This window comes from Nannobrachium achirus (genome assembly GCF_963921795.1).
Source record: "Nannobrachium achirus genome assembly, chromosome: 11".
NCBI classification, from domain to species: Eukaryota; Metazoa; Chordata; class Actinopteri; order Myctophiformes; family Myctophidae; genus Nannobrachium; species Nannobrachium achirus.
This window is the reverse complement of record NC_137820.1, coordinates 53683845-53696129: the sequence shown is the minus strand read 5'-3', so window position 1 is coordinate 53696129 and position 12285 is coordinate 53683845. Positions and strand designations below refer to the sequence as shown.

General features: G+C 43.4%; 1 protein-coding gene across 1 annotated transcript in view; it reads right to left on the bottom strand.

The window, feature by feature from the left end:
* Window positions 1–12285, bottom strand: part of LOC308294450 (solute carrier family 23 member 1) — a gene marked incomplete at both ends in the record, with an annotated part of 111257 nt that overhangs the window by 76814 nt on the left and 22158 nt on the right. The window contains one exon of the mRNA XM_080737183.1: window positions 11016–11162. Within this exon, the coding sequence (XP_080593309.1) occupies window positions 11016–11162 (147 nt within the window). The remainder of the gene's footprint in view (window positions 1–11015; window positions 11163–12285) is intronic.

The following is a 12285-nucleotide window of genomic DNA, read 5'->3' as shown; positions in this document are numbered from 1 at the left end:
TAACAGAATCCCTTTTATGCCCATATATGGAGATCCCTAACAGAATCCCTTTTATGCCCAGTTGGTTGCTAGGGTAAAAAACATGGTTGCTATGGTAAACAGTTGGTTGCTAGGGTAAACAGTTGGTTGCTAGGGTAAAACCATGGTTGCTAAGGTGGTTGCTAACGTACACTAACAGACCAGCAACAACAGACTGTTGCCACAGCAACGTACACAAAGGTTTGTGTACACATGTGGTGTGATGTCATACTGAAGATATATGACATCACACCGTACACAAACAAAGGTGTGACGTGTGACGGACGGACGGCCGGTGGAGGTTTTGGTAGTAAACTGCTCCCTAACGGTCGCAATAATATAGGCCGATGTGTGGGTCTCTCGCCCTTGCTCGCGTGCGCGCTCTCTCTCTTGCTCTCTGTTCCAAATCATGTCCAAATGGAGACGCTTTACGCGCGGAGCGCAGAGAGGGAGCCAGCGAAGGGCAAAACGAGCGCCGCCGCTGGTTTTATTTTTTGATCGCCCGTTTACGACCGTCGACCGCAGATAAATAGGCTAACGTGGCGCTTGCGGGGGTCCTGCGCAGGGCCGTACCCAGAAATGAGGGTCAGGGTAGGCGAAAACCCAGGCGAAATGCCCCCCCCCCCCCCCCCTAACATTACTTGAGTATTTCCAATTTCCAATACTTTTACTTCTACTCCACTATTAATCTCGGATCCAAATATTGTATACTTTTACTCCACTACATTTAGGCTATTTGTAAACTTTTGTTACTAGTTAGCCTACTTTGAAGATATAAATTATGAAAACATAGGCCTACATTAACCAATTTAGCCCTATTTTATACCATGGCTATTTGAAAACAATATGTCAATGTGTCACAATGTGACACGTTGTGAGCTTGTAGATCTGCTATTTTCAAACATATTGTACTTTTACTTTTGGTACTTTTTTTAATACCAATACTTTCATACTTTTACTCAAGTAAAATTCCAGACTATTGCCTGTAACAGAATATTTCCACATTGCAGTATTGATACTTTTACTTAAGTAAAGAATGTGAGTACTTTTTCCACCACTGCAACAGAGAAAACAGTTACACAATGACAATCATACAGCAAAATCAGGGTCAAATGCGCAATTTCAACAAGCCAGTTAAACTCCAGCCACAGCTCCAACTGACTGCATGGTGTTGAAAACTAAACGACTCGGTCTGATTCTGATCAAATCCAAGCAACACGTACTGTGACTCTAGAGGACAGTAGCCCACCTTTCAGGTAGAGGTGATGATGGCCCAAATCCCCTCCCCTGCCCAGAACAAAAGGCGAGCAAAAGGCGAGCAGAAACAAAAGGCGAACTGAATTCAATTTACATCCCAATGAGCAACATTCTTTCAGTTAGCTGGGCTTTTGGGGGGCTGTAGAGGGGCTTTATTTTAATTTTTCGGCAGGACGGTAGGACCTGATCCAAAATAAATATAAGGCGACCGCCTTTTCGCCTTAATGGGCAGTACGCCAGTGACTCCTGCGGTTACATTGTGAGTTGAACTTGAAGAATTAATAAGCACAGGGAGATGGAGGAGGCATTATTATGCAGCTTGGATACATACATGATGACATACGTGATTATTCTGACGGGCAGCCGAGAGCGCGCAGGAGGAGGAAAGTTTTGTGATGCGAGCTGTGGTGTCGTGGACACTAACTGGACAGTAACACTCACACTCACTGCCTGGACAGGTTGGTGTTTGTTGTGGATATCACTGTGATTGTTATTGTTCAGCTTGGGACTGAGCTGAAAATCTAACTGTTCTGCATGCATGACGCACGGCGCACGCAACCCTCCGCAATCGCTCTCACCTCTCGGTCCTCGGAGCGGCGGCTACAGTGCGCTGCTGCTGCGCTGCGCTCTATAGTGTCTAGGCTATTAGTCTCAAAAACAAAATAAGCATTATATAGCATCGGACACAGTTCGGGCCAAAGACCTGGCCAGATCGGGTCCGGTCTCCCCGGTTCCATTTTAGGGTCGGATCCAATCACTCTCTGATCCATTTCGGGCCGGGGCTAGAAAATCTGTATTTTTCTCGGGCCATTCGGCTTGGTCCAAATTTCCTCGGCTCCATTTCGGCTCTGCTCCCATTAATTTTTTTGGACCCATGCTACCCTCCAACACAGACACAGTTGGCTCTGTACTTGGACTGTTTTTTTTCTTCTGTCTACGCCAAGCTCAAGGCGTTGCAACGCGTTTTGAGCTAGTGTTGGCTAATGTTCCTCCCAGAATATGTTGGGTTCAAGTGGTTATCATTCATTCAAGTCACTGACACATATAGATATAATGAGCCCTTTTAGACCCGGCACCAGAACGAATCTGATGGCTGGGCTTTACTTTTCTACCACCGGGATTAAACAAGCACACAAGAGCTACAAGACTGTCAACAGACCAAGGATGACCCTATAGTCAGATAGCTGTTCTAAGCTACAAGTATATTCCATTTGTGCGCGACATTAAAACCATCCATAGTTTGCCTAAATCCTTAATTATAGAACAACAAATAGAAGAGGAAGAAAGGAATAAAACACCTTATCATTGATCAGCAGGTCTACTGTTCCATTTGACCCATCCTAACTATTAGGAGCAGTGGACAGTAGGGCATTAACGAATTGTGATTTTTGCAAGTCGACTCGACTCAGTAAAAAGCTGAAGTCGACTTTATCGTTTGATGACGTCATCACATCACACGACCCCCAATTATTTTGGGGGGTCCCCAGATGATTAACTTAATGTGAAACATTGTTTACTCACCCAACTGTAAACAAACCAACATAAAGATTAAGTGTACTAGCCCTTACCCGTTCAAAGATATGAGCTCCAAAATGATGTGCAGTGTGTGGGTTATGTGCACTGTGCATACAGTATATGAGGGATGGAAAGTAACTTTAACTGGTGCTTGCATGATAATATGTAGGAGCATCAATGTAAGAAATACCCGTTTCGTTTAATGGCTACCCCCCCCCCCCATCCCCCCCATCCCCCCCCCAGCCCACCCACCCACCCGCCTGCGCACACACCCACCTGCCTGCACACACACACACACACACACACACACACACACACACACACACACACACACACACACACACACACACACACACACACACACACACACACACACACACAGAGAGAGCTGGTTAAACATGTTGCCTCATGCTAGATGCAGAATAGATGTGCCTCATGCTAGATGCAGAATAGATAGTAGATACACCATAAAAATGCTAATATACAGCATACGATTTGTGAAAGTGACAAACAGGCTTCACAGTTATGTCAGGTGTGTTCATATGCTAATGGTGATGCGATTTCAGATCAATTGCTCCAGCCACTGAGGAGAAACGCTGTTTCAGACAGACAGACAGACAGACAGACAGACAGACAGACAGACAGACAGACAGACAGACAGACAGACAGACAGACAGACAGACAGACAGACACTCACTCACTCACTCAGACATTCGCAAAATTATAGTATAGATAGAGGGTATCTTCACATTTCTAAAGTGACAATTTAAGGACTTTTTAATACCTCTAAAAAGACAAATTAAACATTGTCCAAATTGTCAACTATATAGAGGCAGAAATTTCGAAAATAGACAATCTACATGCTTGCGAGGCGTTGTGAGCATGTAGATCTGCTATTTTCACAATAGATATTTCTTTTTCTTTTCAACTTCGACTTTTTCTGGTGGGAGTTGACTTGTGTAGCTAGTGAAGTCGACTGAGTTGACTTGTCGACTTTTTCGTTAATGCCCTAGTAGTCTCGCGTGGCCAGACTGTTGCCTCCGCGATTTTGGCAAATGCTCCCGGCATACAGTCTGGCAAACCGGAATAGAAATGATGAGTGCGAGATAAAGCGGATGTGACGCAACCGCTCCCTTGGTGCAGTAGCAATAACATGTCCTACTGGAAGCGTTATGTCTCCTTTCAACATTTTTGGGGTGTTATTTCGTCTTTCTCTGGTGGTGTTGGTGTTACTTCCATGTTGTTTTCAAACGTTTTCTTAAACTATACACCCATAACAATAATATGCCGCTCGAACGACTTTGTCTGAGCTATTGTGCTTCTGTTATGTTTCCAATGGGACTACAGTTCAGTGCAGCAGCGGCTACTTCCGATACTCGCCGTTCGGGAGCTGCCGTTCCAGACTCTATATAGCATTCGGAGATTGTGGAATAGTTGTCTGGCTACGCGAGACTAATGCCCTAGTGGACAGTCACCCAGCAGCACCCAGGGAGCGGAGGCTGTTGAGGCAGGGATGAGTGCTGGTGATTCACATCCCCACCCAGGTTGTTCCTGTCGTTCCGGGAAATCAAAATGATGGAAATGTTCAGCCATAAGCTCCTCTAACCTTTTGACTATCGCTGCTCCCCCTATGTAAGGGGAAGTGTATTTTGATTGAATATCCCAATGTATGAATGAATGAACTTGGAAAAGCGCTATAAAAATGCAATTCATTATTATTATTATTCCCAGGTGAAAGAATTCTGGATGAATGAAAGTTGGATTGAAATGAAACCATAAAGTCAGCCATTTTTGGCATAATATCAGTCTAAAGCAATTGTAGATGTTGTTCTAGATCAAGTTAATAGCCAGCAACATATTATCCAGCTTTAAAGCATAACATCCTGCCAAGGCACTGGCTCTGGAGATGGCTCTATTTTAAAGCCAATAGATCCAGCTCGTGCTACACAAATTATCACCTGTCATTCATTATTACCCTCAGTTGGATGAGGTCAACAAGGACAACAACAAAAGCCTAGGTGATAATTATAACCGCAAGTTATGAAAACCTCCACCGGCTGTCTGTCAGTCCCTCTGTCTGTCCGTCATGTTACGTCACATCAAACTTTTGGCCCTACTCTAATCTCCGGCTGGTCCCTCAATGGCTGTTAATGATGACGTTGCCATCATTAACAGCCGGGCTCAAACACACACAGCTACCTACCTACCTACCTACCTACCTACCTACCTAGTACCTACCTACCTACCTACCTAGTACCTACATACCTAGTACCTACCTACCTACCTACCTACCTACCTACCTACCTACCTACGGCTACGGTACCTACCTACCTACCTACCTACCTACCTACCTACCTACCTACCTACCTACCTACACTCTAAAAACAAACAGTGCTATATAGCACCAAAAGTGGTTCTTTGGCTTGTAATCATAGGAGAACCGTTTTTTTGGTGCTATATAGAACCAATATGTGCTATATAGCACCAAAATGTGCTATATACCGGTAGCACCAATATGTGCTATGTAGCACCTTGTTAACCCTACCAGTGCCAGCCCCTAGATGGCGCCAAAGAATGCCAGGCTTTCTCCCATAGGCGAGCGCATTAGCATCCGGGGACTCACGTTGCAGTGACGCGCGTGCTCACGTTCGTGCACGTCATGGAAAGGTCCCGGATGATAATGCTAACAGAATAGCTATTCCCATTTTGTCATTTTAAAGATCATTTTTCGGCGATTTCGCCGTAAATAAACCTCGCGCCACATCCCTAAAAACACAATCCAGAGATATGGGCCTCCAAAGATGTGGTTTTTCATTGGATTCGGCGGCGATTCGCGGCTACGTTCGCGGCTCACGGCCGGCATGGCTTCCCCAGGATTTGGACCACTGGATTTTAAATTTAGGCTCAGGCTTCAGAAGGCCTCGGATCATTTTATTCATTTCATTAAAAATCCCGAACATGTTCGGGATAGGCACACTGGACTCCGTTCCGGAAGCGGCGCTGAACATTCGGTGAACATTGGGGGTCTCAAAAATGTATTTTAAACAATTTTTAATGGAATATATCGTCGGACCATGTAAAATGGCTAGCTGGCTAGCGTAGGACGAGCCAGGACCACCCACGACTCTACAAGCAGCTCAGGGTAAGTCAATTAATTAAAAAAAAATTGTTTTGGATTGAACATATCCCGAACATGTTCGGGATAGGCACAGAATGAGTTAAATGGTGCTATATAGCACCTCAGGGTTCTTCAGTGGTTCTTTGGGATTCAGCACCTCAGTACAATTACTGAATTGTTATTATTTCAAAACATTAAAAAAAAAACATCCCCCGAAAAGCTAAGATTGTCATGAAAATGCAATGAACTTATTTCATTAACCCAATGAGTGCCCCGGGCCACAAGGTGCCACTAGAGTGCCAGAAATATCTCTATAGGCCTTCGCTCTAGCTTCCGTCGACACTGCCCGTAGTGCCTTGGGATTTCACTCCAGCCACTGTTATGTATGACGAGAGGAGGAAGTTAGCTAACACTTAGCCATTAGCGTCTTTATTTTTTAGAAGCCCGATCTAAAGCTATTTCAGTCGCAAAAAAACGTTGTCTTTGGTCTGGGAACACAATTCAGAGAAAATGCTCTCTAAAGATGTGTCGGACCATCTAGCATCACTCGTTGGAAAGCGTAGGACGACCCAGGACCACCCACATCTCTACAAGCAGCTCAGGGTATGTAAAATAGCAAAAAAAATATTGTATTCGATTGAAAATATCCCGAACTTGTTCGGGATAGGCACAAGAAGGGTTAATAAATAAATGAAAAATCTAACAAATTCCATAAATTAGATATTTAATAAGTCTTGCCACGTTGTGAGCCTGTAGATCTGCTGTTTTCACTAGTTTGGGTCCCGAACCACCTTTTAGAAGTGGTTCCTAAAAGGTTTAGGAACCACTGCTTTATAGCACCTCAAATTGTTGTGTGATCTACAAACTCAATTGGGTGGGTGAGGCAAGTCATGCTGCAAGTACTGGGAGCACTTAGCTTTTCGGAGGATGTTTTTTGAAAATGTTTTGATATAATAACAATTCAAAACAAAATGTAGGTAGCCGAAAATCAAGGGACCCATAAAAATGTGTCCATGATGACCCACAGATGGGTCCCGACCATAGACTGTAAAAGAAATATGGACGTTTCTATGCTGTGCAAATGAAGCTTTTTGGGCCGTTGTATGGGTGACGCCATCATTGTAGAAATCAACATTCATTGGTAGAAATGGTACCATCTCGAATGCTATTGGCTGCCAACGGTCACGTGCAACCGCAGGGATACATGGGACATTGTCTTGAGCTTGCCGAAAATAAAGCACACAGAAGAATCATCACAAGCCTATGATCACAAGCCCCTCCTACAGCATACCCTGCTATAACATTAAATATAACATAAATTGGACCATATTTTCACAAAACGCATATCATGGTGATTGAAACAAGGCTTTAAACTAGCGACAGGAACCATAAAGTATTTATGACAATGTTTATTAAGGTAAGAAAATCAATCATGTAAATGTTCGGAGGAAATGGATGGAATCCTATGGAGAACATGTTGCTTCTGGTGCCAGAACAGCGCAACTAGCGGCCAATCATATACATACATACGCAGCCGAACGCAATACTATGTACGCGCTCTACTGGCGCAAGTAATATCTGTGTTGGATGAATTTAATCACCTTAATATCATTGCTAGAGCTACTGTCTGGCACCAGGAAGGTTCCCGGTCCACTGGCTCCTCCTTGTATCATGCCAAAGTGTCCTTAAGCAAGACAAAGGACCTTGAACTGCTTACATAATGTCACCGACGTCTGCGCTGTGTGTGTGTGTGTGTGTGTGTGTGTGTGTGTGTGTGTGTGTGTGTGTGTGTGTGCGTGCGTGCGTGCGTGCGTGCGTGCGTGCGTGCGTGCGTGCGTGTGTGTGTGTGTTGCACGCTTCGGATGAAGATATTATATGCAGACTATTTGATTGAAAGCTTAATAGAGGAACAAACTGGATGAGCTATGTTATGCACGAAAGTTGGTATAAAATATAACCAGCACGTGTGCTGAATTATGAACAGCATCTCCTGGTTGACAAAGCATGCAAGCAATGCATGCAGATGTTCTTTCAAACTCTGTTGATTTATGGGGTGTGTGCAGTGGATCAGCCAGTGTTATTTAGCCATAAATCATAACACCTGTAGAGGTCGCTAATATTCGGACGGATATTTCGAGACGTAACGTCCGAATATTAGCAACCTCTACAGGTGTTATGATTTATGGCTAGGTGTTATTATGCTCTTAGTGAGCATGAAGACCGGGTGGAATCTAACCTCTGTCTTTGCTCACGTCTCGCCTCTATCTCTCTAGCCTCTCTACACTGCCAATCTGAAATACAGCATAAAATACTGTATTTCAGATTGCTCTGTAGATAATACATAAAATGTAATAGCCATCAATATCTTATCCACTTTTAAATCATAACATCCTGCCAAGTCCCTGGCCTTACAATAGATTCATCTCTGGAGCTGTGCCGTGGCAAAAAGGCAGCAGTTGTTCACACCACTACTATATTTGTTAAGTCCACATTAAACACCAGTGTAAAACCTCAGGAAGATTCTACTATACCACATAAGAGATACCCTATAAGAGCCTTCAAAAGATCCAAGCATCGAGAACAGCGTTGCTAGGATCCTGATGAGTGTGAGTAGGCCTATACAAGCACATACTGTATGTAGCACCCATCCTCCATTCACTTCACTGGCTTCCCCTCCCGGTCAGAATAGAAGATCTCTCTGTTAACCCATCAATGCATCCATGGTAACGCCATGTAGTTTCTATTAGCATGAAATCCTCATTGATGGTGTTATTGTTAGGCAGGTTTCTGAACTGTCCATATAGCCTAACAAGGTTTCTGAACTGTCCATATAGCCTTACAAGGTTTCTGAACTGTCCATATAGCCTAACAAGGTTTCTGAACTGTCCATATAGCCTAACAAGGTTTCTGAACTGTCCATATAGCCCACCAAGGTTTCTGAACTGTTCATATAGCCTAACAAGGTTTCTGAACTGTCCATATAGCCCACCAAGGTTTCTGAACTGTCCATATAGCCCACCAATGAGACATAAATGGTGCCATCTTATGATGAACATTCAGAAGATTGACTTCCATTAATTATTCTATATAGAGGTGTCACCTAACCCTAACCTAAACCCTAACCTCAGTGGGGGTATTTCTGAATAGGGGTGTTTCTAAGTAGGGGTGTTTCTGAATAGAGGGCTGCCCCCACATTGGTTATAGGATAATGAAAAAAATAAAGATAATGTTGAAAATAGGTGGAGTGCTCCTTTAAAGAGGGATTTTAACCAATCTGTATGTCAGAGTATGTAAATACGAATTGAAGGTGGAGGCTCTTCCATTAAAATATGTAGACCCTGGTGTCAGGTAAGACACACAATACTGATTGACAAGTAAGTAACCCTGCCTAAAGCACTTAAGCCCCTGGCCTAGCAGGGCCTCCCTGTTCCCTGTTTGAATCCAAACGTACAGATTCCTGCGTTAAATAAACATCGACTTTAGTTAATGGAGGAGTTGGCACTGGTCATTGACGGGGTGGTGTGTGTGGGTCATGTGTGTAGACAGAGTGTGGCTATCCATTTCTGACAACCTTGACAATGTTAGCATCATATTCTGCCCATTGAGGCATACAACAATATACAAACAACAAATAAACATACAACTTTGTTTGACATAATCAGTAAAACAAATGCAAATTGTAAGATTATCTGAGCCCAGCATGGCTGGTGCTTGAACACACGTTGCAGAGATCCTGTGTAACTAATTATTTCTGTATGAGTCCCATCTCATGGCTGTTATGCCGTGAAGTTCAACTCGGAATCTTCTGAGCGTCTCCGTGACACATTAACTAGTCCACATAGGATCCCGCTTGAAGCAATTAATTTTCTTCTGTGTGATCTAGACTTACTGGTCTTCAGAAGAAAGGAGCAAAGTATATGAGCAGTAAGGGAGTGATCACACTGAGACACGTTGCTAGAAAAGCGTCGGCAGAAAATCTATTGTATTCCTATAGTTGTGCGTGCCTCTCGTGTGCTTCACTCTTGAGCCTCAACAACAGTAAAATAATAGCGGTGCCAAAGCTACAGTACAAACGAAGGGTAACTACGACTACATTGCTGCCAACTCAAGTCATTGTTGAAGTGTTGTTCAATCCACACAGCATTAAAAGGGTAAGGATTAAATCGCAACCGGTTAACAGCCAGAATGAGTAGCAAATGAGGAACATGCAGGAATTGTGGGGGAGAGGGAAGGGGAGTGGAAATGGTCAAACCAAAACATATGATTGTTTGGTGCTCCACATCATTGGAGCAGTGAAAAGGTTGAGTCCAGCTCAACTTTGATTTATAGCGCGTCACATCTGTCACACCTATAGCAACAAGTGTTGGGTGTCACTTTGCTTTAGCTACTTTGTAGCTTCATGTCACTTCCTTTGAAAATGACTTGTAGCCTGGCGCTTTGATGCTGCCATTGTGAGCATAGCATAATGGAGGTTAGGTTATGTATTGTATTCATCATTCTGACTTTGAAAGTTATCCCCTCTCTGTTTCTCTCTCTCTCCTTTGCTCCCTCTCTCTCCCTCTCTGTATCCCTCTCGACTTTAAATTAGGCTATACACATCCCAGCAAGCACGGTCAGGACCTGGACCAATCAGTGACGTCTCGATTGGGGTCAGATAAAGTCAAACCATATAGTCAGATCTGGCCTAGAATATCACCTGATTTCAACCAACATAAATCCTGCCCATGAAAACGGACGTCCTGGATTAATCAGAGAGGGTCCGATCGATACCAGATAAATATCATAACTAGTCAGATATGTCACGGAATATAACCTTACATGCTCATATTTCAACTTAAATTACAAACAATAACAATAATCCATATGTACATATGACGTCCTGGTAATTACATCAAGATCATCCCCATATGGGCTGTGATCTGGCCTAGTTCTGAACATCACCGGAGTCACCGGAGAACGTTATCATAACGTCATCATGACGTCATTTGGCTTGCAGGGATGTTGGCTTTACTTGAGAATTATTACTGTGGTGAGGGAAGTTTGATGATCACCAGATCAGTGACCAGTGGCAAACGTCCTTTAGCAAGGTGTGAGAGTCTTAACCTACCTGGAAGCCTAGCAGAATGCAGAGGTACCATGGTGGTCTGTCATTGAGGGAGTAAACCAGGTCCTGACTTTTATCAACATCGTCCAGGGACTCTTTGGGACTGTCCTCCAGGTCTGCAGTGGGGGGCTCTTCACCATTGTCTGGGCCCTAAAAAAAAAAGGAAACACTGTAACACTCGTCCTTGTCCCTTTTATGCCCATACTGTATATGGAGATGCCGCGAAACCCGGGAAAGATACGCCTTTCAAATCAGCCGTCCAACACTGTTTTCCCTGTCTCCCTATTACTTTAGATCAAGTTAGAAATAATCAGCTTTTCACTGAAGGGAAAGGTACAGGGAGGCTGCTGGCCAGCGCCACCCATAGGACAGAGCCTAATGAATAGGGGTCATACAGTATAATTATGTATTCATGATAAGCCTTATACTTTTTGAAGCGGTGAAAACCGCTTCCAATGAATGGCTTTGTGTGTATCACGCCCATATATGGTCATTTCAGTCCAGAATGAACAGGCTTTTTCAAAAACAGAATGTCCGTTTAATTACCATATATGGTGATCTCAGTCCAGAATGAACAGGGTTTTTCAAAAACACAATGTATGTCACCTCATGTCCATATATGGTCACTCCAGGCCAGAGTGAACAGGTTTTTCCTGGCCCGTACGTGCAAAATATCAGTCCAAGAATGAATAGGCTTTTTCAAAAAGCAAAATGTGTGTCCCATGTCCCATGTCCATATGGTCATTTCAGTTCAGAATGAATAGGCTTTATCTGTCCTGTACGTCCAGAATATGTGTGCGGTGTCCCTCCCGGTCAGATGAATGGATACTTTGAGGATTGGTCAAGCTTCACATGATAATTTGGCCTTCAGGTTTTATCTGTCTTGTACATGCAATAGGTCTCACCTATTGCAGCAATGACAAATAGCCGCATAAGAGCAAAAGCAAAGGCACAATAAGAATATACAGATGCTAACAGAATGGTAAAAAGGAGCATTAAGGCAGACAAGAGTAAATACATTGAAAATCTAGCAGAAGTTGAAAAATTTAGTAGGCCACAAAGATAACAGAAACTGAAATAATTATAGAGGGATGCAGTTGACAAACAACTAAGAGACCAGCAAGCAGGACTTTTTATATATGTTTTTAAAACCTTTTATACCGGCTGTCATACCGGCTCTCCAGACAAAATTCTATACTAAGATTCACCGCTTCACTTCGAACCGAGGTTTGATTTTTAATCATTGGTTTGTACTTTTTCTCTTAATTTTCAG